The sequence below is a fragment of the Thunnus thynnus genome, chromosome 22 (genome assembly GCF_963924715.1).
Source record: "Thunnus thynnus chromosome 22, fThuThy2.1, whole genome shotgun sequence".
Lineage (NCBI taxonomy): Eukaryota > Metazoa > Chordata > Actinopteri > Scombriformes > Scombridae > Thunnus > Thunnus thynnus.
Window position 1 is genome coordinate 25,627,827 of NC_089538.1, and position 27,216 is coordinate 25,655,042.

Here is a 27,216-nt window from a genome sequence, read left to right on the forward strand (position 1 = left end):
AAACTAATTTTGCAACCCAGTCGCCAGAACAAAACGTTGGCATTGAACATTTCTGCACACCATAGAAATGTTTATATACGAATATATACGCATATATATACATTTCAACACATGTAATACGTGTCATATCAACATTTATACAAACGTAGCATATTAACATTTCTACCCGTTGAATAATGATGTTTTATGGTGTGACAACAATGTGGTTAAGGTCTGGTTAGGTTTAGGCACAAAGACCACTTGGTTAGGGTCAGGCAAAGATCATGGTTTGGGTTCAAATAAAATAAAAATAAAATAAAAACGCCCGATGTCTCACTAAAAACACCCGGTTTTCTCGCCAGAAAAACGGCTGCAAATGTCCTGACGTCACGCTGAAAACACCTGCTTTTGTCAGTTGAAATGGGAAGCGGGCTTTGGTTTCAAGGTGGTCTTGAACCGTGTTCTCTGCTGATTTCCAACTTGCTGTCAAGAACTTACTAACCATCCACCTGCCCCTTCTCCTAATAGGAAAGATCAGCTCATATAGATCATTTCTAAAGTCACTTTAGAAATGTTGATATGATACATTTTGTTGAAATTTTGATGATACGTTTTGTAGAAATGTTAAAATGATACGTATTACATGTGTTGAAACGTAGACATTCGATCTGAAATGGGGATGTTAATACATGCTTTTATCTCATCACGTTTGGACTACTGTAACTCTCTTTTTACCTGTCTTAATAAATCTTCCATACAACGCTTACAAACTGTCCAAAACACTGCTGCTCGGCTTTTAACACAAACCAACAGATGGTCACATACAACTCCTATTTTAATCTCACTGCACTGGCTTCCAGTACATTTTAGAATTCATTTTAAAATTTTGGTGCTCTCTTATAGAGCCCTACATGGCCAGGTTCCACAGTACATTAGTGACCTTCTGCACCCCTACACCACTAGTCGAGCTCTTAGGTCCTCCACCAAGGGCTTTCTAAGTGTATCTCATACCCATTTTAAGACCAGGGGGGATCATGTTTTCCAGTCAGCAGCCCCTAAGCTTTGGAATAGTCTTCCAACAAGCTTAAGGTCCTTGGATAATGTAGACTCTTTTAAAAAGCAACTTAAAACCCATTTGTTCAGACAGGCATTTGGCTAGTATGTGCTATTTTATGTTAATTGTCCATTTTATCTGCTGTCTTTGTATATTTTATCCGGTGTCTTTGTTTTTTATTTATTCTGATTTTATTTTATTATTATTTTATATTATTATTTTATTTCTTTGACTGTGAAGCACTTTGTAACTGGTGTTTGTATATAAATAAACTTTGCTTGCTTGCTTGCTATTTGATTGACAGAAGTGGTACGTTTGGTTTAGACTTGGATTCCAGTGAACACAGTGGGCTTGTGGGCTGGTTTGTGTTCAAAGTCACTCCCTGATTCACTCATTCACCACTCAGTACATAACATGCACTCAGTAGTTTATAGTTTGCAGTGAAACTGAGACTGAGACAGTCATTAATAACTGTTAAAATTGTCACATTAAAATCAACATTTGCATTTCAGTGTTGTCCAGCAGAGTGCAGCATACACCTTTTAGTTTTCATGAGGAGTTGCAGGGAAGCTTTATCTTTTTTTTTTGAGAGGCAGATGCATCATCAAGGCCAAAATAAAACATATATAATCAGAGCTTATGAGTGCTGAGACCATGCCCCTAGGAACAGTGAAATGACTCAAAGTCTAAAGGAGCCACATGATTAAATTATTTCATCTCATTCAAGCAATCAAAGAGCCAACTGAAAGTCTGCCAACTTGGCCAGCGAAGGTCTCAGACACACTGGAGAAGGTCTCTAGCGTGCTCTATGGGTTAACATCTGGACATTTTTAAGCTCCAGATGTGGAATCTGAACTAATTTCATGAGTCATCTGATGTCTGTCAGCTGTAGGTTTTTATTTTCTGGCTGTTTTACGTGTTTTTACACATAATTTTATCATTAAGTATTATCAGTATAATACTGTTCAGGTCAAATTTGACCCATTTTCTATATTTGAGGGCAGTAAAAACACTTTTGTTTTCACTAAAACTTTATAACTATTCCTAAACTGAGACAGAATATACAAAAGTGGAAAAATTTCAACTGTTACACATCTTTGCACATTTAATACACAGTTAAATTTAACCTGTATGTATTCAAAAATGTTCTTCACTTTCATTAATAACATTAATTGTAATCATTTTGGCTGTTCTCATGTTTTCGGTAACAAAGGACAAGATTTAGTGTGATTGTGAATGTTTTTTCTCCATAGAAACATCTGTGTCAAACCTATTAACTCTCTGCTCTCTGCAAGCGTCATTATGGATGAATGAATACAGATGTGTGACTCAGAGGTTTGCTATAGAGACTAATAATGATACTGTACAGACTCAGAGTATGAACAGTTTGTCAGGCTGCGTTTCTACTGAGCTGCTTTCTGTTCATGTTCAGGAAACAACTTGAGCTTTGTATTTGACATGAGAGGAAAGACAAACAATAACATGATCCAAACAGAAAGAGAAACACACTGCAGTCACATCTGAAAAATCCCTGCAATTTCTTTATAAAATGACAGATGTCTGCTCTGCTTCTGCTTTCATTTACATCTAATCTGAATTTAAAGTGTGAGTCGTTATTGTTGTTTAGACATTCAAAGCACTTCAAGGTTCAGGAAAGATGTTGGTTAAATATTAAAAAGTCAACACTGTCGACCCGTCGTCTTATTCAGTATTTAACCCAAACCACCATTTTCCCTGAAACAACAGGACAAATGTGGCATTCCTGTGGTGTTGGAGTAACTGGAAGAATGAGTTTCTGACATTCACATGAACACCCCCTCAAGCTGGAACAACAAGTCGGAAAGTTGGAAGAAAGTTTGTATACGCAGAGACATGACGGACGAAAGTAAATGTTTGGTTGATGGCTAGAAACTTTTACTAATTCACATATTTCACATCAATTTTTTGCTCACATGTAATTTGTAATATGGTTTTAGGTTGTAACCGGTAGTTGCTGTCCATGTTAAGTTATGTATTGGCATTAACGCTGATAACAAGTCAGGTAAAGCAATATTTTAGTGGTTTTAGGGAATGTACAGATGGTGTACATCTGATGGTGGCGCTAGATGAACTCTGCACTGTGTGTTTTATTAAACCTGCACAGCTGACGAGTATCAACAGGTTCAACAGCTCAGCTTCAGGTAAACAACTAAACAGGAAGTCTGGTTATAAACATAAATGAATATATAACATGAATCCAGCTCATCTGCATTATGAACAAAGTCTTTATCAAAACAGGAAACATGTTAAAAAGTATAGATAATTAATAATGAAAAATTAAATGTCAACAAATACACATACAGGAGAAAAGAAATAAACCAGAGATACAAATACAAGAATCTGACAGAGTGAGAAGCTCAAACATCTGATACAAGACAAATAATCATCAATTTAATGTGAAAAGTGTTATTTTACTTTTATTTTATTTTGAAATAAAATGGATGTCATTATTAATCACAATCACTGCTTCTGATACAGTTATGTTTTCTAATGCTGAAGCTTGTAAAACAGAATAGAACATTTTGACCGGGGTGACCATCACATAGTGAACCTTAATGAATGACAGCTGATCAACATGTGTAAATACAGATGTTCAAATCATCACATTGCTTCAATCTATGCACAGAGAAATCATATCTGAGTTTAAAAACTCATGTTAGCATCAATTGTAATGTTTGTACTTTGTGGTTATTTAAACATGTCTATATTCAATCAGTGATTATGTTCAGGATAGTCTACACATTTATATGAGTAGTTTCCTTGTAGTGCAGTAAATATATTATATGTTACAAGTTCAGAATGAAGCTCTGGGTACAAACTGATGCAACACATTTATTCACAGGGGTTAACTGTGAATAAATGTGTTGTGCAAAACTGCAAAACATATTTAAAATAGTTGTCAGCATGTTATTCATATCATTGTGGTGTTAACTCAGCTTGCATCAGCTCTATTATCTCTGAACTGTGAACTTTAATAACTTTAGCTTACAGTCCTGCTTTAGAGTTCTCAATGAACTTCACTTACTTCAAACATCCCATAAACAACACTACAAATACCTACATCTGCACCTGAACATTTCCTACACAATACAGAAACAATCAATCATACACACTGAAAACATCACATTATAACAGTGTTTACAGTATAAACTACTGTAGACAGTCTAACATTGGCTGGTAAACACAATAAAACTCACTTTCCAGTCTGCATCTCTACAGACTCACAGCAATAATCTCACTCTTACACACTCTGAACACAAATAACATTACTTACATGACACAGTGAAATGCTATTAAACAAAACTGAACAAACTACTGTGGTGGGTGAACAATACACATTTTGAATATAACAATATTGTTTTTAGAGCAGCAACAGTAAACAGTAAAGTCACTATAAGCTCAGTAACATCTCACTGGAAATAAACTGGTTTTTATCTCTTGCATTAGTAGAATAATTGCAACTCCTTACTGGCAGGCCTCCTCGCATGCACATTCAAACCTCGGCGCGTCTGTTCTTCAATCAGCCCAAAACAGCACACGTCACCTGTTGAAATCCCTCCACTGGCTCCCAGTTGCTGCCTGCAACAAATTCAAAACCCTGACATTTGCTTACAAAACAGCATCTAAAACAGCTCCTGCCTACCTGAACTCCCTCATTCAGGTCTACAGTCCCTCCCGCCCACTATGCTCTGCCAATGAAAGGCGCCTGGTACCACAACAGGACCCTAAGTCACTCACTAGACTCTTCCCCTCTGTAGTTCCTCGGTGGTGGAACGAATTACCAAACTCTGTTCGATCTGCAGAGTCTCTCTCAATCTTTAAGAAAGGACTAAAGACCCAGCTCTTTTACGAACACCTCTGCACTTGATGGACTGAAGGTAGAAAAAAAACAAAAAGAAAATCTGCTTCTATGAAATCTATGCACTCTATGCATTGCCTTGGTGCACTGCCTGTTGGCATCTAGTCCTGTCGGACTCAAACTTAAGCTTTATGGCACTTAATCGTTTTGTCTCCTGACTGGATCCCTGCTTGTGTTGTATCAGTCTCAGATGTACGTTGCTTTGGATAAAAGCGTCTGCTAAATGAAAAATGTAAATTTAAATGTGTAAATGTAGCTCTAATTATGAAGGGATCCTCTAATGCTCAGTATGAACAGGAGGAATGATTACAGCAAGAAAAACATGTTTACTGATGAAAGAACTGATCTTCCAGTTCAGAACATGTTGCTGCTGTAAAAGCTTCAGGACACAAAGATTCAGGAGTTCAGAGATCTGAGACCTTTCACACCTGCTAGGAGACAGCTGCTCTATACTGAACATGTTAGTCAGGACGTTGTCTTCATTGTCGATGAATCACAAAACCAACAATAACAGCAACAACAAGCACAGCAGCAACAGGCAAACCAACTATCAGTCCAAGATTTCGTTCCTCCTTCTTTCCTTCATCCTTGTCTCCTTCAGTCCAGGTGTTTCCAGCTGTGTGACCTGCAGAGCAGAAACAGGTGTGAGGTATCAGCTGTCAGGTAGGTGATGACTCACCTATACAAACTCTTCAAACTCACCTGAGTCAGTAACTGTCAGATTGATGGTGTTGATGAGCTCAAGTCCTTTGCTGTTCACAGAAACACGACACTCGTATGTTCCAGTGTCGTTGATGGTGACGTTCTTGAGAATCACAGAAACGTGTCCGTCCTTCATCTCTGGATCTCTCAGCTGCACTCGACCACGAAAAGATGGATGCTGGTAGTGGTCATATAGTCGGTTCTCTCTGAAGAAGAAGACGTAATCATCTGTCTCCGGGTTTAGGTCAGGTCTGCTCCACTCCAACAGTGTGATGGTTGCATCTTTGGGACTCTGACACTGAAGAGTGACATCATCTCCAGGCTTGACTGTTATCTCTGAAAGATTCCAACAAAAACAGAAAATTCACAGAAAAGCAGGAAATAAAGTGATACAGTGATACAGTTAGTGATACAACAGAGAGTTGACAGAGAGTACATATGTGTGTGTGTGTGTGTGTGTGTGTGTGTGTGTGTGTGTGTGTTAAGAAAATCTTTACTTAATAGGATAATTTTCACATAATAATGATGTCATATTAATAATTGAGATGATTTCGGTTGGTTTCAATGAATTTGGTGAAATATGGTGTTTGAGGAGAACATCATGTATTACATGATTAATTATTACATGTTTAATGTAACATAATACATGTTGTTCCTTCATATGAAAGTCTGTCATGTTTCTGTCGATGCAATAAAAGGAAAAAAAGAGAAAATGTGTCACAACTCTTTGTCCTGACAGTTATAAACAAACAACACAATTAGATAATGAAACACTATAAATGATATAAGATATAAAAACTATAAAAAATAATTAATGAGTTCATATCTGAGTAGATTCGAACCATATTTTCAGTTTGATTTTAAAATGCTGGATGCAGCACAGGGAGAGGTTTCCAAATATCTGCTGCTCTCTAAAACAGTCGAGTTTAACAAAGTGGCTTGAAGGAGGAAAAGCTGCTCCAAGAATCTGAGACACAAGTACCATCTAAAACTAATCAATAACTGATATCTATCAATGATATGATGGAGAGATGGGGTTGGGAGCAACTTGTAACACAACAGCTAGAGTTTAATATAAAACATGAACAACCACTGCTATTAATATATACAGTATGTACATGTATATACTTATATTTTTAATTAAGTTACTATCGACAATAAATTGACAAATCATTACTGTTTATATTTTTTCAGAATGATCACCATGACAACCACTGTTTGACATCACCGACAACACCTATTTTTATTCATATCCAGCAATAACACAATAACAGTGGATGTAATTATCTGTGTTCATGATGTCACCTGCACAGCTGCTCACACTGTTAAAGACAATCAACTGATATTTATTCTGAGCTTTAAAAGTTAATTGTAAATGACTAATTTAACCTCTTTGCAACCCTCCCCCTGCATGTTTATATTACACACATACTGTTCGGGTCAATTTGACCTGGCAATGGTGCAGAGGTTGACTCACAGCGCTGCATAGAGGCTCCCAAATGCTCTCGACCAATTAATGGATATTTGGCATTATTTTTGGCGTTAAAAAATATATTTTTGGCCAAGACACTTTATTACTCAATCAACACTTGCATAAAATAACATCAATAAAGGAGCTTCCTGCCTCTCATTCCACATAGCTCATAAATCATTTACAGACATTACAGACTCAAAGTCAACAACTGTGAGAGAAACCTCAGCCTCAAATTTCCTACACTATCTGTGACCATGAAGTTACACATGCTCATATACTAAACTAACTAAATAAACTAAAAGTTTGTAACTTCAGTGTCAGTGTCTTCTGCTTTGAATCTGTCCCAGCCATAGACAGCACCACAGGCTTTTAAATTATTCCCAAACATCATTTCACAGGATCTGTCACATTAGATCAGCAACTCAATATCACATTTTGAAGTTTTATCACTACTGAATACTTTAACATTGTTAAATATCACTGAATTTATTGCACTGAAATGTTTGACTTTAAAAACCATCTTTATGAATTTCAATTTGTGAAACTCTGAATATTAATTTTATTCAAATGAATTCAAACTAGTTGCTCAAATACTCTCAGTGACATTTAGATTAAATTCAGATCTGAACAGAAGGATGGATGCACATGAATTCTCTATCTGAATTTGAGAACCCTAAAATAAATGAATACTGGAAATCAAATTTTTGGAATTGCACAACTTGAAAGTGACTGTTCAGAATTTCACAAAATGAAAATTCAGAAAAAAAGTCAAATATTTCAGTGAAATAAATTCTGCGATACTTAAATTTCAACATCACGTATTCAGTAGTGATTAAGTGTCAAAATTATTATTATATGGAAATTATATTTCCTTTCATACACAACTGGATGCATTATCCTCATTCACACACACACACACGCACTTTTCTTTCTTTCTGAGGATTCCTGTTGTAAACATTGTTAAAAATAAATGTTAAAAATGTTAATAAATTGTAAAATGTAGTTTTAAACATTTTAATAATAATGCTTATGACTCATTTAGTGTGAATTGAATTACAATTTCAAAAAGATGTTTTTTATTAATACACACGACAGATAACGTCAAAAATAATGAAAAAATCTAAATAAAATAAGAATCAAAAAAACAATTGTGTTGAATGTGTAGTTTTTGCCAAAGTACAAAAAAAGTTTGAAAATTATTTTTTAATGAAAAACAAGTGAATTATCATAAGTAAACCATGATCGGTGAGGGGTGAAACACTTGATTACAGTAAATATTGATTACATTGATATTAATAGAGCTAAAGTTAATATTTGTGGAGAAAAAAATGTTTTTACTATTTTCAGATGGTTAAATATGCATCAGGTCATTTTGACTCAGGAACATTATTACTGTTATTACAGCTGAACATAACAGGAGAGTTAAAAAAGTTGTTTTCTCAGTTTATAAGAAATTCTGAGCAGAATACACTCAGTATTTTGGAGAAAACAGCTCAGCTGTGTCAAACAAACTCACTATTAACTTTGAACTTGTAAAAAACGAGGCTGGCCGTTGTGTTGTGGGGTTTAAGCTGCTCAGCAGCCAGTATATGTCCCTGAGTGAAGGGCATCTCTTACTGGAACACTTTCAGTTTTGCCTGTTTCACAAGGGAGATCTCCATTTTTTGTTATTGCTTATCTGAAGTGGAATTAAGGTCATTGGGTTGCAGTACAAACCCTAAATACTACATAAATACAGTTTTGAACAGTTCAGTCCATCAAACATTAAATATCAGGTCACTTGATGATTTTTCTTTGTAAAGAAATGTGACTTTTAAAATTCACACGAGCGACATGTTTAATGCAAAAACCAGAAAATGGAACCGACTCCGAGTACCACTGGCAGGGTTTCATTTCTTAATTTTCCACACACACACACACGCACACACACACAGCTCATCTTCCAATGCAGAAGTCAGAGAAAAAATGAGAAAAGACACAAATGACGTTACTATTGAAGAATCCATGATCGCAGAGTTTCGGTTCCTTCGGGATAGAACACAGTTGGTCGCTCTTATCCACACCCAGACAGACAGCAGGAATTGGCTCCTAATGTCACATGACTGTTGGCGTTGTACGTTCTACAAACCACGGATACGTTGAATGTCTGTTTCAGTGTTGACCATTCTCCTTTGAATAATGATGTTTCATGGTATGACAACGTTGTGGTTAAGGTCTGGTTAGGTTTAGGCACAAAGACCACTTGGTTAGGGTTAGGGAAAGATCATGGTTTGGGTTAAAATAAAATAAAAAAATAAAAACGGCTGCAAAGGTCCCAACGTCTCACTAAAAACACCCGTTTTTGTCGATTGAAACAGGAAGAAGAAACAGGTGCTGGTTTCGAGGTGGTCTTGCTCTCTGCTGATTTCCAACTTTCAACTTTCTGCCGAGAAACTTCCTATCCATCCACCAACCCCTCCTCCTCCTAATAAGAAAGTCAGCTCATATAGATCTCATGTGAACTACGTCACTTTAGAAATGTTGACATGGTACATTTTGTAGAAATGTTAATATGCTACATAATACACATGTTGAAATGTAGATATTCAAAGTTTATGTGGTTTGCAGAGACGTACAATACCAACGTTTTATTCTGAAGACCAGGCTGGACTATACCTGCATTTAAATGAGACATATCACGCTCTTTGTGATTATTGATATAATGTTGGATGTTAAACATGGTCAAAGGTTCCAAACTTGCAGAAATGCTCCCTGGAAGTCAAAGTCCAGGACTTCAGCCTGCTCTGACTGCTTCATTTGCAGCTGTTACCTTTGCTTCCATCACATCATTAAATCAGATAAGTAAGGAGTTTTTAACTGTTAATAAAAGATATTCCAGTACAGCTGGAATATGCAGATTATGTCCTCTTTGAATTCTGACTACATATATAAAATATTTTGTCCATTTCATTAACGTACATGAGGGGGAAAATATTAGGAACACTTTTCAGTATAATACACTCCAGTACACCACCACCCACTACCACCTCAATAATAAATGTAAACTAAAATGATCACCTTTCTGACAATGTCAACAAAAACTGAAAACATATAAGGGACTGTTGGTTATTTATGAGGTGGGGGGAGGTTGCAAAACCGCTGTCAGCCTTACCGCTGTATGCTGACAGGACTCATTAAAGTTCAGTTTGTGTTGGGATGTGAAGGGTTAAATGAAAGAAGACCCTTTTGTCAGCCTATCAGAATTTTGCACCTCCACAGTTGCTGTGAAGAAAATGTTGCTTTCAGCTCTGTGATTGGTCGTCCAGCTATAATTTTACAGAGGGCTGAGTAATTCAGATAACAGTAAAATTATAATTATAACCATATCATTCTCTTCAAGATTAACTTTCAATGACAAGTTTTAGTTAATCAGAAAACTAAGGCTTTCTTCAACTCCAGGATTTCGTTTTAGTAACTTTCGTTAATGCGACCATCAAGGGTAAAGCTTGTGTGATGATGTCATTATTTGTGAGGAGGATTTGCATTTTGTCCCAGTGGCACAGGGAGGCTCAAGAACAAATATTTGTAGCTCCGGAGGATCAAGTTAAAAAAAAAGGTAAGACTTTATAATACAGCCCCATCACTTACCATGTAATTTCCCGGAACTTATGGTGTAACTTCCTCGTATGAATCCGTGCATATAAAATACTTTCCGGTTCTTACTGGTACTTAAATATAGGTACAGCGGAAGAAAACGAAACAACGAGAAACAAGGGAGTAACAGTTGGGGCTTTAAAGTGTAACTTCCCAACATTTACCATGTAACTTCCCGGAACTTATGGTGTAACTTCCTCGTATGAATCAGTACGTTATATGTGTATTAAAATCAAATGTTTTTGCTCGTGGCAGTTATGACAATCATTTTTTATGCATGTGTGTTTGACAGGCAAGCTTCACCCACACTCAAGAGATTTATTATGCTTATGTCTTCTACTTCACTGTATGAATTTAAATAGAAAAAGTTGAGAAATGGGTCTATACTTTTGAAAATTGGCTCCTAGCAGCCATGTTGGTCCAGCACTGCAGCAGCTCATAACAGGCAAACTTACCTCTCTCCAGTGCACAGCTATGAAAGGCTTGTATTGTCATCCGAGGATGAAAAAATAACAATACAGTAATGTAATAATATACATAGTATATCTTTAATTACACAATAATAAGGTGCGCAGGAAGTTATGAAAAATGATTTTATCCTTTGATTACACGTAAACCACAACATATGTGCTGTTCTCCCAGTCTTACTCTGTAGGTAAAGACTAGTTACCCTATAAGTACATGGTAACAACAGAGAGCAGGCTGGATTATTAAATTCACACTGTTCCCCAGTCCTTACTCTGTAGGTACAGACTAGTTACCCTATAAGTACATGATAACAACAGGGAGCGGACTGGATTACTAAATTCACATTGTTCCCCAGTCCTTACTCTGTAGGTACAGACTAGATATCCTACCTTACCTTAATTTTCAAAAGTATAGACCCATTTCTCGACTTGTTCTATTCAAATTGATACAATGAAGTAGAAGACATAAGCATAATAAATCTCTTGAGTGTGGGTGAAGCTTGCCTGTCAAACACACATGCATAAAAAAATGATTGTCATAACTGTCATGAGCAAAAACTTTTGATTTTAGTGCACATATACACGTAACATACTGATTCATACGAGGAAGTTACACCATAAATTATGGGAAGTTACACTTTAAAACTCCAATTGTTACTTCCTTTCTTCTCGTTGCTTCGTTTTCTTCCGCTGTACCTACATTTAAGTACCAGTAAGAACCGGAAAGTATTTTATATGTACGGATTCATACGTGGAAGTTACACCGTAATTTCCGGGAAATTACATAAGTGATGGGAAGTGGTAAAACGCGGGCTGTGTTATAAAGTGTTACCAAAAAACGTCAGTCCAGCCCCCCGCCGATAAATAACAGTCTATAAGCTTCATAAAAGTAGAATTTTGCATTAGATTACGCAGGTGTTCCTAATAAAGTGCTGAGTGAAAGTTTGAATAATATTCTACGTAATTTATTTTCTGTAAGCCAGAACAAGGTGCAGTGATGTTGTAAATTGTGTTACTTTACACACCAGGGCTTATAGATATGTGCTCTATATCAGTATTGGCTTTTGTTGCTAGGCAACAGCTAAAATAAACTGAACAGGAAGGAGCCTGAGCCTGAGCCTGAAGTTATTTCACAACTCCACATTCACACAAATATCAATCAGTTTATGTATTTTATTTTAGCTCTAAGCTTTTAAAGCCTCACTTTGTTTGCCTACAGTTCATCACTTCAGAACTACAAACACCTGCGTCTCAGGTGTGCAGTTATACTGCCCGGTTACACGGAAATAACAGAATTCACACCACTGACCTAATAACTAATATCCTTTACAAAGGTACTAATACAGCAATGTAAAAATAAGTCCTGCATGAAAAATCTACTACAGTAAAAGTACATAAGTATCATGAGCTTGATGTAGTTAAAGTATTGCAGTAAAAGTACATAAGTATTATGAGCTTGATGTAGTTAAAGTATTACAGTAAAAGTACATATATGAGCTTGATATAGTTAAAGTATTGCAGTAAAAGTACATGAGTATTATGAGCTTGATGTAGTTAAAGTATTACAGTAAAAGTACATAAGTATTATGAGCTTGATGTAGTTAAAGTATTGCAGTAAAAGTAGTGGTTTGGTCCCTCTGACTGATATATTATTATATATGACATCATTAGATTATTAATAGTGAAGCATCAGTGTTAGAGCAGCATGTTACTGTTGTAGCTGCTGGAGGAGGAGCTAATTTACACTACTTTATTTACAGTTAGCTAGTTTAGTCCAGTGGTTCCCAACCTAGGGGTCGGGCCCTTTGGTCCTCTATGATAAAGATGCTGAGCTCATCGGGCCCCTGGACACCGACATGTAAAAGTTCATACGACAGACTGAAAGATCAATAACGGTTGTGTCATTGGCCGTTGTTCGGTGTTTCTCCCAGCGACATTTTAAAGGTGAAGCCGAACTATTTGGTTCTCCTCCTGGTTCAGAAGCTGCAGCTGAACTTCAGTATTTAGTCAACAGCAGAGAAAAGTACAAAAACTTTATTCAAAAAGACTTATTGTTTGTGCAAAAACAGTAAAACTTTTGAAAAAAGAACAGAACCATGAACTCTTAAACTGCATTTTTTTTTTTAAAATAACCTGATTTGGTTTGTAGAGAGTGACACAAAAACAAGATGGTTTTAGATTTCCAATTCACATTGTGACCACGTGAAGATGCTGCATCATATTCTCATAAACAATCATGAAAATCATCCAGGGGGCTAAGTTAAGAGTATTAAAGGCTCCATGTCAAAAGATAATTAAACAACAAGCTATTCAGTGAATCTGTGATTTTATTTCATTCAGTATTTCACTTCCTGTTTTTTCTTCTTCCACCATCAGAAAACCACAATGAGACACCAGAGGAAAAAACCTACACTTTGTACGTGTCACTCTCCATGTGTTGTATCAGACACGTCAAGTCTTTCATCAGAGTGTGTGGTGAAAATAGCTGGTTAGTTCTTCATTTGTCTCACTGCAGACTGAAACAACTCATCTGCTTCATTTACAACCTTTTTACTTGTGTTTGTGTAAGTTAATGAAGCCACTGTTGGTTGATATTTGAACTACTGTTTTCCTGTTAACTGCTGAAGACAAAACCACACAACCACCATACTCACCTCCACAGAGGAAAGAGGAGGGTTTAACTGCTGCGACTGAACAATGAGTTGATCTCACATCACTATGAGGTACAATGGAGGAAACATGTCTTCAGCAGCTGCTCTGTGAGTACAATCTGTAATGTTCACAATTAATAATTACATTGTTAATGGGTGTAGTTAGATATGAGTGATATTTACTTTATAAAACATTTTAAAATGAAAATATGATTTTATCTCTATATAAAACAAGGAATCTCTGTCCGTATGTTTGTCCTCCACATATCTCAAGAACCGTTCATCTGATCGACTTCACACTTGGTGGGTGTATCGTTGGGGAAACAAGAGAGTGCAATGCAACATGTTCAATATTAATAAACTTGGAATAAAAAAGCGAGCCGGCAGGGCAGAGCTTTTGAGCTCTATGACTGCATGTCATGATCAGCGCTGTACAACCCTGCCATGAGAGATATGAGAGGAGGACATCTCTCTTCATTTGATGTTAAAAGTTGGGCTTTGTTGTGGGTTTCCTAACTCATTTTAAAAAAGACAAGAGACAAAGAGAGAGAGAGGGCGGGCAAGCTCAGAAAACTAACTAAAGCTGTCAAATAAATGTAGTGGAGTAGAAAGTACAATATTTCCCTCTGAAATGTAGTATACGCATAGAAATACTCAGGTAAAGTACTTCCAATTTATACTTAAGTACAGTACTTGAGTAAATGTACTGAGTTACTTTCCATTACTGCTGACAGATACGATGAGAAAAGAGAAATTCTTCGTTCAGATTTATGAGCCACTTTGCAGAATGACTACATGAAAAGGAAAGTGAGATTCAGGTGTTCTTGTCTTATATTAAAATGCATCTTTAAAATGACGTTAAATAAAACTTATGAGAAATATTTCACCAAACAATTCAGAGGCTGCAGACAAACCTCAGAACTGTTTGAATCTATTCTCACCTCCTCCCACAAAGTACATCCTGTCTCTACAAGCTTCATATTGAAGTCTGTTGAAGACAGAGATTTGGTGACAAAAGTTCTGATATTTGGAGTTTGAGGAGATTCACTGCAAATGAACTTTAACTTTAATATGAACAGACAGATGTGTTACAAACATTTCACAACTTCTATTCACAGTGCTGCAAAATATACTTAAGTATTTATGTTACTTTGTACTTCTACTTCAATACATTTTAGAGAGAAATATTGTACTTTATTAAAGGTCAGTAGCTTTTGTTCAGACGAAACTTTCTTTATAAAATGATCCGTTTATAAAATGTACATTGTTATAGATTATTAGACTGGTCAACAGTATATGTTGCCTACATGTTCACATTAATTAATCAGTATTAATATTCCAATATGATAAATATCTAAATGGAGGCATTTTGCATAATGAGTACTTACTCTGTGTTGTATTTACTTCAGTAAAGGTCTCAGTCCTTCTTCCATCACTATTCATAAGTTCCATCTTGTGATTTAAAACCAGTAATTGATTAATTGCAAATCTCAAACTAACCAGTGTCATCATGTCTCCTCAGTGCTGACCTCACTGCTGTGCTGCACAACAAACCAAGGTCAGTAAACTGTTATATGATGAGCCAACACTTAAACACAAGAGACACATGCTGAGAGTTATTACATCAAGATTTCTGTTGCTTTATTTTATTTTTTCTCTTTTGTTGCCACCAAATTATCAGAAATCCAGATTCATGAATCTGATGCATCTGTTCTCAGTAATTTCAGGCTGTTTTTATCAAACTGGTCGTCACATGCAAACGTCTACATGTTGCTGCTTGATGCTTTTTAAGATGCACTAAAACCAAGAGCAGGAGCCAGCAGAAGTGTTCACAGTACATCAGCAGTTTATATTTGAATGAAGTTAGAAATAAGAACTGAGTATTAATGTCCTGTCAGAAATTATTTCTGGTGATCATTCACTGATGAAGCAACATGCAGATGTTTGCATGTGACCAACAGTTTGATATTTCAGATACATTTCAGAGCATAACTGTAACCCCCAACTTTGAGTAAACATGTATTAATTGATAACCCATTGAAGGACGGTTCACGATTTTCCAAGTGTGTCTTAAACCAACGGTTAGGAGCCCAAATGAACATTAAACCTGTTTTTCTTGCTGTAATCATTCCTCCTGTTCATAATGACCTACAATGGAAGTGATGGGGGACAAAATCCACAGTCCTCCTTCTGTGAAAAAATGTTTTTAAAAGTTTATCTGAAGCTAATATGAAGCTTCAGAGTCCAAATGAGTCAAATCAAGTAGATATCGTTCAACGGTACAGTCTTTTTAGTGCCAAAGTCCCTCTTTTTGTTACTATACTTCCACCTGCAGCTCAAAAGGGAAACACTGTCCGAGGAAACACAAAGAGGGAATTTGAGGATAAAAAAACTGTAAAAGTGGCAGATATCCACTTGATATGACAACATGAAGACATGTGTTTGTAATCTTAAGTGTTGCCAATAATGGTGGACAGCCTCCTGACACCTGAGATATTTGCACATGGTTGTGCAACTTACTGATGGAGACTTGCACTACGTCCTGACAGATTTAAATCTTGAATTGACTTGTGACTCGACTCATGAGATGTTCAAACCCATAGGTCTGTGTTGGTGGGTGAGACATGAAGTCTAGTTTGAGTAACTGATCCATCAGTTTGATAGATATGTTGAGATGTAATGTTGAACCTTCTGCTTGGATGTTTTCTTTAAGACAATAAATGGCTCATTATGTTTTTCTCACAGCCTCTCTGACTGTGAGTCCCAGCAGCTCTCAGATGTTTCAAAATGAGTTTGTCTCTCTGAGCTGTGAGGAGAACGACAGCTCTGCTGGATGGACTCTGAGGAGGAACACAACCACAGAAACCAGAGCTGAGTGTGACGACTGGGGAGAAACAGCTGGTTCTATGTGTAACCTCAGCTACATAGCCATTATAGACAGTGGAGTTTACTGGTGTGAGTCCAGAGAGGGAGCAACCAGTAACAGCATCAACATCACTGTCACTGGTAAGATCAGACTGTGGAGTTAGTATTGATGAAGCTGAGTGTAAATGATGAAATGCTGTAGTTTGTCTCTGTGTTCAGATGGATCAGTGATCCTGCAGAGTCCTGTCCTCCCTGTGATGGAGGGAGATGATGTCACTCTGCACTGTAAAACAAAGACCAACCTCCCAGCTGATTTCTATAAAGATGGCTCCCCCATCAGGACTGAGCCTGCAGGTCACATGACCATCCACCATGTTTCCAAGTCTGATGAAGGCCTCTACAAGTGTCACATCAGCAGTCATGGAGAGTCTCCACCCAGCTGGATCACTGTCACAGGTGAGGAAGTCAAAGACAAATCAAGTCAAGTCAGCAGTGATGTCACAGTGTACCAACACACCCTGGAGTACACTTCTACGTCACTGCAGCAAGGTGAGAGGTTAAACCGCTGGAGGTCAGTAAAAACAAGACCTTCAGCTGCCGTCAGAGTGGGTTTTTGCACCAATAAGGAGTTTTCAGCATTGAAGATCTGGAATTTCCACCATTAGATGATTCATGTTTTTTGTTTTTCAGTAATACATATTATGGGTGATGTGTTGATAAGAAGACTCAGATTTAGGAGCTTGAAGATACATTCATTTATTAGTAAAGTGCTTTTTGTTGTAAAATCAAATGTGGAAAACAAGTAGGTTGATGCAGTTTAGACTCCATATCAGTTTATACAATAACAATACTGAGAGTCTGCAGCATCCAACATTAAACTTAGTGAAATATTGTGACAATAGCGCGACTCTGTGCCATCCTGGCAGACATCAAAGCTACTATAAGTCTTCAAATCTTATTAACAGAGCAATGATTTCCAAAATGGCCACCAGCACATTTATTAGAGGGTCTGAATTTAGAGATTGAGACCAGAATGACTGGTTGAAAACAATGATTGACTCAGTATTTCTAGAGAGAAGTTGAGGCTTTTGAATGGGAGTCAGTTGGAGCAGATAGCAGCTGTTGGTGGTATTTTAAGGTCCTTTAGAGTGAAGACACATATTGCACATATTAGTACTGGACACGTTATAATTTCGACCAGATGTATATTACTCTATGTAGTGCATTTTATTCTAAACATTTCTATTGACGATTTTTGGATTATTTCTTGGTTATCACAGACAAACCCACCACCACAACTCCTCCTCATCCTACAACTCCTCATCATCCTGACGTCTCCCCATCCCCCTCTCCTCCTCCCTTTGTGTTGCTTTATGTTCCACCTGTCTGTGGTCTGGTCCTGCTTGTTCTACTGGTTCTGTTGGTTCTACTGGTGAGACGATGCGTCCGGAGGAAATCTCCAGGTCAGACACAAATTCTTGGATATCAGATTCAACATGTCATATGTAGGTTTAGTTATTGTGCAACAGTTTAGATATACTTTGCTTAAAAGTCGTAATTCTTGTTGATTTGGAAGTGTTTAATACAACAGAAAACACTGGTTGAGCTGCTACTTTGTCAGAAATCCAACTGAAGACTTATAAAGTCAATAAGAAATTATAACAACATAAACTGTTTTTACAGCAGGAAATGTGTTTCATGTCAATCCCTCGTGTATGTTAAGTCAATCTGAATTTGTTTTTAACACATGCACAAACAGAATTAGTCCTTTTGTTGTTTATTTTTTCATTATGTGTTATTGTTTGTTATTGCATCACATTGCATGAGAGAAAAGTCAGTGTGGATCCAGTGATGGAGAGACGGACTCCACCAGTAACTATAAAAACTACTATGTACAGACAGATAATCACAAAATGTGAATACACTGAAAGGCTGTTGAGGAAAACATGCTGTAATCTTAAGGATTATAACTTTAGTTTGTGCCTCATGGTCACATCTTATTTACATCTATGTATAAATGTTCTACATTGAGGCCTCCAGTATTTCAGAGTTTGTGTTTATTTCTACTTGTATGTTTGTGAGAAGTTAATTAGGAGTTATTGAGTTTGAGATTGGAGACGTTTTTGGATCATTGTGGGTTATTTGTGGGTTAAGACTTGCTTTAAAGGAATATCTTGTGTCTAGATGGATGTGTGTTGAGTTTAACATTAGATTTTGGTTACTGAATGTTTTATGTGAGTTTACACATCAGAAGAGAAATGTATGTTTCACTTTGTGGATTAAAAGCCACAAACTGACTTTTCATTCTCAGTATTTCACCTTTTACACATTCTGTTGACATTATTTTTCACTTTGATACTTCACAGTAAACTTTTCACTGGTATCTTGCAATAGATCTTATACGTTAGTATATATGTTTAAATTTAGTTTGTGGTCTGAGTGAACAGAAGCTCTGCTGCCGTCCAGTTTCCTGTTTACTGTTAAAGATGCATCAGTTGAATTTGGTCAGGTTCACCGCAGGGCTGATAAACAGGTTAAAACCAGAGCAGCTTCTCTGCTTTACTTTAGGCTCATTACTGGCACTTTTAATGCTGTTTGATTCATGTCAATAACTGATAAATGTGCACATTTCTGTATATTCTGCTCACATATCTATAACGTTTAGTGTTTTATTCATTGTGCATTAACTGAACTGTTTGTCTTTAGTGAATACGTTTCACCTTTATTTGTTATTTTCAGACATTATTAGCCTCATTACTACAAATATTCAGCACATGTATCAGCTGCAGTAATAATATTTATTTTAATATGTGTTTTATCTCCCAGAGAGTGACCCAGTTCCAGTTTATTCATCAGAGAGAAGAACAGACGACGTCAGCTGTGAAGTGAACAGGACGAGAGGTACAGCAGCTCGTCTTTAAAGCTGCTAAAATCAATATTTTGTATTAACAGTGGATCAAATGACAGTAATGAAATGTGTTGCTCGTACTGACGATCACAATATTTCGATTTGAACTATAACAGAAGCTTTTGTTTTGCATTTGAACATGGTGTTGCATATTGTGTGAAGTGTGTCAGTTAGACTGCAGAGAAGCAACAGCTCTGTGGTCATCCAGCTTCCTGTTGAATTATGTCTCCTCCTTCTTTCACTGCAGGGGTGTTAAAAAGCAAAAAAACTGTAAAAACGTGTCTGTAACTTACTTCAGTTCAAAGAGGGGACATTTACACTGATGTTTGCAGCCATGATCAATTCATTTCCTGTGATATCTTATTTTAAAATAATAAAAATAATGTCATGTTTTTATTGTAGTCTTATTAACATTCTGGGTTTTGTTTTTTGGATCACATGTTCTGCAGCAGTTTCATTGGTTGTATTAAAGGATAAGTTTACAATTTTTCTAGTTTAATTCTAGTCTTAAAACTACAGAACCCGAAATTGTGAACTCATCATTTAACAGTGTTTTATTTTCCAGAGAGCGATCGAGCTGTAGTGTACACAGCGGTAAAAAGAACAACAGACGTCTGTTATGGACAAATAGCCATCAGCCCAAACAGCAGGAGAGGTCAGACAGGTAAGTCACTCTTAATACAATAATCACTGCACATACTGTATGTAGATTGTGTTCATACTGGGCACAACGAGATCCTTCAAAGTCAGTGATGAGGCACAAAATCCACAGTCTGTGCACAAATGTTTATCTGAGGCTAACATGAGTTAGTCAAATCAAGTGGATATCTTCCAAAATTAGTCTTTTTATTCAGTTCAATTCAGAATACTTTATTTGTCCCTCACAGGGCAGTTAGAGGCAAGCGAGTTAGCAAACATCTTAAAATATGACTAATTCAATGTCAGAAAGAGTTAAAAATACATGAGGATTAATGGCAGTGGTCGTCTGTCGCTGTCCAACAATATCCAGCACCATGAAGGCTCTTTATGTCACAAAATACAAGGAAACTGATCCAGTCTGATGCCCTCTGGTGTAATACCAAACTTCCTGCTGTTTGTTCTGATTACATCATCAGGAATGATGTTGTATAAAATTTAGGGATGCACGATATTATCGGCATGTCATCAGTATCGGCCAATATAAGCTCTAAAATGAAATATCGGCATCGGCCCGAAATGAACATTTTCTGCCGATTATGAGATGCCGATATGTTGCCTTCTCCTCCGCCACCTGACTGTTTCACCCTGACGGTCCTGGTGCTTCCTCCGCAGGCTCCACTTCACTCAGCTGCCCATCAGACCAGCTGCTTCTTCTAGCGGAGGCTAGCTGGCTGTGCTTCCCTCCGGTCATGCTGCGGCTAACGCTCCGCTAGCCTCTCAGCTAACGTTAGCCCCGGCTCTCCGTGTGGATCCAACCGGAGCACCGAGCCCCGGTTTGTTATTCATGTTTAAGGGGGAAGAAGCAGCTGATCTGACGGGCAGCTTGAGTGGAGTGGAGCCCGCGGAGGAAGCACCGGGACCGTCAGGGTAGAATAGTCCACGGAGGAGCTGCTGTGTTCGGCTGCACAGATAGGAAACACCCTGGCTGATGGGATGTACCACTCTGTTTGAAAAAAAAAAAAAAAAAAAAAAAACCTTCTTCGTTTTGGTTTATAACGGTGGTTGTCAACCAGTGTTTTAGGTGCATTACCGCCACCTTCTGCTCCGGAATGTGGACCAGAGATTAATTCCTACACATTAATCCTGTCTGTCTAATAAACTCAAAGAAATCTCTACTGCTCCTCCTACTTGGCAGGTTCATTACAGTTTTAATGCTGAGCTCCTGAACTCCAGTCTTCCTAAGTTCTTCCCTCATATATTGTCTTTCTTGATCATACTTAGTACAATCTATGCTTGCATGCATAATAGTCTCCTCAGCCAGCTGGAAAAAAATATGTGCATATATCAGTATCGGCAATCAGCCACAATGAGTTGGAAATATCAATCCAATATCGTGCATCCCTAATAAAATTCCATTTGTGTTTCCCCGTTTAGCTGCAGTGTAGGGACAGTCACGATACTAAAATGACTGTGACTTGATTTGACTAACTCAGATGTCTGAAGCTTCATATTAGCTTCAGATAAACTTTTAAATACATTTTTACACAAAACGAGGACTTTGGATTTTGGAGGAAACTCTTAACATATAAGTGATGAGTAATATATAAGTTGTGCTCTGCAGTAACTCCTGTATCTCTCAGTATTTCTGTGTAGTGTCTCCAGCTGTAGTGCAATGATGTCAGTGAGCACAACTTTTGGTTTTAAGCTTGAAAAGAACTGACATCATGCCTCTGACCTATTCTGGACTAACTTTACTCTTATTAAACAAAAACAAAAGAACCAACATGTTAATCAGTGAGTTATAGAGGTGCTGGTCGGTGGATTTTGTTGCATATGGACAGAGCCAGGCTAGCTGTTTCCCCCTGTTTCCAGTCTTTATGCTAAGCTAAGCTAACCGGCTGCTGGCTGTAACTTTATGTTTAGCTTAAAGACATGAGAGAGGAATCAGTTTACTCATTTCACTCTCTGAAAATAATTGTAGAACTATTCCTTTAATGTCTAATTGACCAAAAAGCAATGATATACCTGTCACTGTCTCTTATCCTGTTTGAACTGTGTGTGTTTTTCAGAGCGCCCCCTAGAGTCAGAGGTAGTCTACTTTTCACTGAGGAGGACCTCCACACCTTCACACCAGTCCAACCACTGACGTCCTGCTGCTGGTCTGCCGGCTACAGACTTCTGCATATACATTATTTATGTCATTAGATGTTTGCTTTTGTGTTTCTAACAGGAACAGTTGTAACTGAATGTAGAGCTGCAACGATTGTCCAATAAACCAAAATATTCTCAGATGTGAATTATTTGCTGTTTTTCTTCGTCATAGATTTTTTGACTGTTAGTTGAACCTTAAAAAGCAATTTGAATACATCACTGTGGGATATTATAATATTTCAGACAGAATGATCAATCAGTTCATTGAGAAAATAATAAAATAATCATTAGCTCTGATTGAATGCTAATAAAATAATAGTTGTATTATCTCTGTTGAAATGAGGACACATTACAGTACAGATAACCATCAATCTTAGAAGTTATGTACGGAAGCCCTGAGAGAAAAAAAAATTCTGATGACCCATTTTCTAAGTCTGATTTCAATTGATTCTCTCTTGTGTTTATGACTTAAGAACAGGTGAATTTCGCCCACTAGAGGCTGAAGTGCAGCACTACTCCATGTTCTAAATAGGACTCAAAACATTCATGTTTTCTTCCAGGTGACAAAAGAAAGACATGACAGTAATGTTACATAACTTGCTAACACACAATAAACTGTATGTACCTTGTGTTTAATTCAATTCAATCTTCAATTTAATTTAATTTATATAGCGCCAAATCACAACAAAAGTCATCTCAGGGCACTTTTCACATAGAGCAGGTTTAGACCGAACTCTTTAGGGCTCATGGAGAAATTAAACTCACCTGGAAGTAAACATGGATGTTTTAGTCCTATTTAGAACATGGAGTAGTGCTGCACTTCAGCCTCTTATTGTTTCTTTATTGGCATTAGCTGCTAATTTAATGTCTGCTAGTCTTCCTGGGGTCCTTGCAAGAAAATGATAACAACAGACCACAATACAGAGTGTTATTGATAATAAATTAAAATAAGAAAAGAAATTACCATAAAATTAACAATAATGATAAACGAAATGAAAAAGCATAAAAAATCTAAAATTCACGCTCACTTTGAGGACTAAAGTAAAATTAAATTAAAATTTAAACTTTAAACAAAATTAAATTTACAGTTTACCCATTCATGAAATAAAATAATGATGATAATGAAATTTAAAAAAAAATAAAAAAGAAGATAAATATAGGAGAAAAACAAAAACATGAAAATACAACAGTCATCGTCATCTGCAACAATTCACTTTTCAGTATCTTTTTTTAGTCTATATTTATTCTGTATGAATCTTGTGGATGGTGGTAGCTTATAATTAAATATGACTCTATAGCACACTGTAGATTTTAGATTATTATTTCTAGGTTGAGGAAGTACCAGGTCGCCACCTAGTGCCTGTCTGGTGAAATGAGTGTGACTGTTTTCTATATCGACTAATAGATCAGATAAAAATGAAGGATTCCTTGACAATAAAACCTTCCTAAAAAATGAGAGAAGGCTTAGAAGGAGTCTGCATTCAACTGTCAGCCATGAGAGGCGTTTATACATAACAGTCATATTTGTTCTATATGAACTAACCTGGCAGCTCTGTTTAGTGCCAGTTGAAGTTTGTGAAGCTCCTGATGACCATATGATGAACAATATTCTAGATGTGACAAAACAAGTGACTGTACAACCCGATTAAAAGTAGAAGCAGGTATATATGTAACACATTTCCTCACAATAGTGACACCCTTACCCATTTTAGCCACTATATCATCAATATATCATCAATACTTCAGCCTCTGGTGGCCGAAATGAGTATTACAACAACAAACACCTTTAAAAATGATCCTGACAAAAAATGAATAAATAAATCACCTGTTCTTAAGTCATAAACACAGGACAGAAAACAATTTAGATCAGACTTAGACTTTTTTTCTTACCTGCCGTTAAGTTTTAAAAGTATAACGTGTTTCTCAAAGCAGCATATTCACACAGTTAAGAGCTTCTTAACTTTGGCTGTCTGTCTATGGTGATGCAGATGATCATGAACAAAAAGAAAATAACATACAGATTCTGGAAATATACCGACAGGAATGTTTCAGTCAGGAGAGATGAAGATATGAGAAGAAGAGACTCAAACTGACAGATCAGTTATTGGATTCATTTGTGAGTTTTTGTTTCATTTAATATCAAACGTCACCCAACAAAAAACATGATAACAATGTTCCACTGTGATGAATTTACATATATAAGTTCAGATGATGATGTTCTGTCTGTTAAAACTAACATGGAGGCGACTGTCAGCCTGGCAGAGTTAACACACACTGAGAGCTGCTTTGACTTCCTGTATTCTGAGTTATTGATGTTCTGTTGGTTTGTGGTTTATTTGCAGCTCAGACACACAGCAGAGATGTTTTCTGTTGTTTCTCTAACTGCAGATGTGTTAACATGGACTCTTTAAAACTTTCTGTTCATTTCTAGATTTACTTGAGTTCAGTCAAAGATTGTCTCCTGTGAAGAGTCTCCACTCGACTCATTTAGGAGCTTTGTAACATTTTTCAGACTGTGTCCCAAAATCTACAGCCTTGAGTCTGTAGTGTGTTCATACTGGAGAAGAGACTAAGTTCAGTTTACTCAAAGCAGACAGCGTGCAGACTGCATACGGTGGATGTCTGTCATGTCTGGAAGAAACCAGGCAGCGCTCATCACCTACCCAGTACCATCCCAACAGTGAAGCCTGGTGGTGGTAATATAATGCAGCATGTAATCGTCATAGCAGCTGGATGAAGGCACAGACTAATAACTGGTGTCAGTAAATCGTGAAAATGTGATAATATCACAAACTGTCTGCTGTTGTCAACAGACTGAACATAAGTGAATAAGTAGAGACTGAATTCACAATAAGGAAACAAATCTTAAAAACAACAATCCTTATTGTGTCAAAACAATCCCATTAAAAAACCATAAACAGAAGAACTTCAGTGTGTGAAAAGACTTCACAGGAGGTAGTAAAGATTTATTGATACTGCGACTCTAATTGATACTCTTATCAATTCTTCTTCATTACAAAAGAATTGTTTCTAAAAATATATTTTAAAAAAGAATACATTTGGAACAGGATAAGAATTGATTTCATATTTTAAATATAACAATATTGTTTCTAGAGCAGCAACAGTAAACAGTAAAGTCATTATAAGCTCAGTAACGTCTCACTAGAAATAAACTATCACTTGCATTGAAAGCACATTTTGATTAGAGCTGTAATGAACTCGGTATGAACAGGAGGAATGATTACAGCAAGAAAAAAAGGAAGAAAAAAAAACTGCAGGACACAAAGATTCAGGAGTTCAGAGATCTAAGACCTTTCAGACCTGCTGGGGGACAGCTGCTATATAGTGAACTTGTTGGTCACGACGTTGTTTATGTTGTCTATGAATCACAAAACCAACAAAAACAGCAAGAAGAAACACAGCAGTAACAGTTAGAACAACTGTCAGTCCAGGATTTCCTGCCTTTCCTTCATCCTTGTCTCCTCCATCCTTGTGTCCTTCAGTCCAGGTGTTTCCAGCTGTGTGACCTGCAGAGCAGAAACAGGTGTGAGGTATCAGCTGTCAGGTAGGTGATGACTGAAGAACTCTTCAAACTCATGTCAGACATTATCTACTGAACTCTGATCACATCACTCATCTCACCATCAACACCTTTATAAACACAAACAGCTGATCTGTGATGAAGCAGCTGCACTTCAAACTCACCTGAGTCTTCAACCTTCAGGTAGGTGGTGTTGATGAGCTCAAGTCCATTGCCGATCACAGAAACACGACACTCGTATGTTCCAGTGTCGTTGATGGTGACGTTCTTCAGAATCACAGAAGCGTCTCCGTCCTTCATCTCTGGATCTCTCAGCTGCACTCGACCACTAAAAGATGGATGCTGGAAGGATTCATATGGTCGGTTCTCTCTGAAGAAGAAGACATAACCATCTTTCTTCAGGTCAGGTCTGCTCCACTCTGACAGTGTGATGTTTGCATCTCTGGGACTCTGACACTGAAGAGTGACATCGTCTCCAGGCTTTACTGTCTTTGTCTCTAAACAAAAACAGAAAAAAGAGAGAAAAGCAGGAGGCAGAAGTAAGAGATACAGTTCATTAATTGTGAGCATTTGAAATTCAAACAGGTCCTTGTTGTAACACCCCAGCTCCTGAATCTTTATTTTAAAAGAAACAGAACTGCTGAAGCTGCGTTCAGGTCATGCAGTACATTTGGGGGGGGGGGGGGGGGGGGGGGGGGGGGGGCTGAAAACTCAGGTGTCTCCGTATTTTAGTGTGCATATCCTTACCTTCAGAACTCAGAGCAAAGATCCACATGCATGTGAAATAAATCACCCACGATGGCGCAAATGTTAATACAGCCATGGCAGGTCAGCCTGCCCTCGATGAAGCAGGAGACACAACTGTGGTCCGTGTCTCTCTCTATACTCTGTGCACAAGGGGGGGTTGGGGAGGGGGACAATAGAGAAGATGTATTCAGATCTCGAAAGTAGAAATACTGAAAATGTCAGCAAAATATTCTTAAATAGGCTAGTCTTCATTCAGATGTTACACTGTAATATATATGAATATATAAATGTGTAAAGAGAATTTTACTGTCGTAGTTGGTCATCTGGAGATATTTTATATTGGGTGATTTAATCTATAATGTATAAGTGCCATGTTTTAAATGCCCATATCCTCATATGAAAAATGTTAATTTGTGAAGAAAGTAACTGATAAATAGTGGAGTAAAAAGTTGAATATGTCCCTCTAAAGTGTTGTGGGGTAGAGGGAGGCTATAAAGTGAGTCAAAT

At 37.2% G+C, this 27,216-nt stretch overlaps 3 protein-coding genes across 16 annotated transcripts in view; 1 reads left to right on the forward strand and 2 right to left on the reverse strand.

Moving 5' to 3' along the window:
• LOC137175214 (myelin-oligodendrocyte glycoprotein-like) overlaps positions 1-27,216 on the reverse strand; it is a 64,383-nt gene that overhangs the window by 35,102 nt on the left and 2,065 nt on the right. The window lies entirely within an intron of this gene.
• On the reverse strand, positions 3,142-26,833 carry LOC137175213 (coxsackievirus and adenovirus receptor-like). 3 transcript variants are annotated; one of them, XM_067580937.1, is made up of 3 exons: positions 26,710-26,833; positions 26,127-26,459; positions 3,142-5,556 (listed from the first exon to the last, which is right to left on the reverse strand). In XM_067580937.1, the coding sequence occupies exons 1-3, from the start codon at positions 26,783-26,785 to the stop codon at positions 5,411-5,413; spliced, it is 555 nt and encodes a 184-aa protein (XP_067437038.1). In that variant the 5' UTR covers positions 26,786-26,833; the 3' UTR covers positions 3,142-5,410. The 3 variants fall into 3 exon arrangements, with proteins under 3 accessions (XP_067437038.1, XP_067437039.1, XP_067437037.1); XM_067580938.1 differs by lacking the exons at positions 26,127-26,459; positions 26,710-26,833 and adding exons at positions 5,634-5,960; positions 9,038-10,218; XM_067580936.1 differs by lacking the exon at positions 3,142-5,556 and adding an exon at positions 25,287-25,948 and having other exon boundaries at positions 26,710-26,828.
• LOC137175208 (Fc receptor-like protein 5) overlaps positions 13,583-27,216 on the forward strand; it is a 69,641-nt gene continuing 56,007 nt past the window's right edge. For 3 of the 11 annotated variants that reach the window (XR_010925580.1, XR_010925581.1, XR_010925579.1), the window contains exons 1-3: positions 13,704-13,966; positions 15,381-15,416; positions 16,604-16,864. Coding sequence is in view for 8 of the 11 variants with exons in the window: in XM_067580921.1 (XP_067437022.1) it covers positions 13,936-13,966; positions 15,381-15,416; positions 16,604-16,864; positions 16,943-17,179; positions 18,004-18,186; positions 19,550-19,624; positions 20,197-20,295; positions 22,340-22,416 (999 nt within the window). In the remaining 3 variants the exon portion in view is untranslated. The other 8 variants (XM_067580921.1, XM_067580925.1, XM_067580922.1 and 5 more) reach the window with 8 other exon arrangements.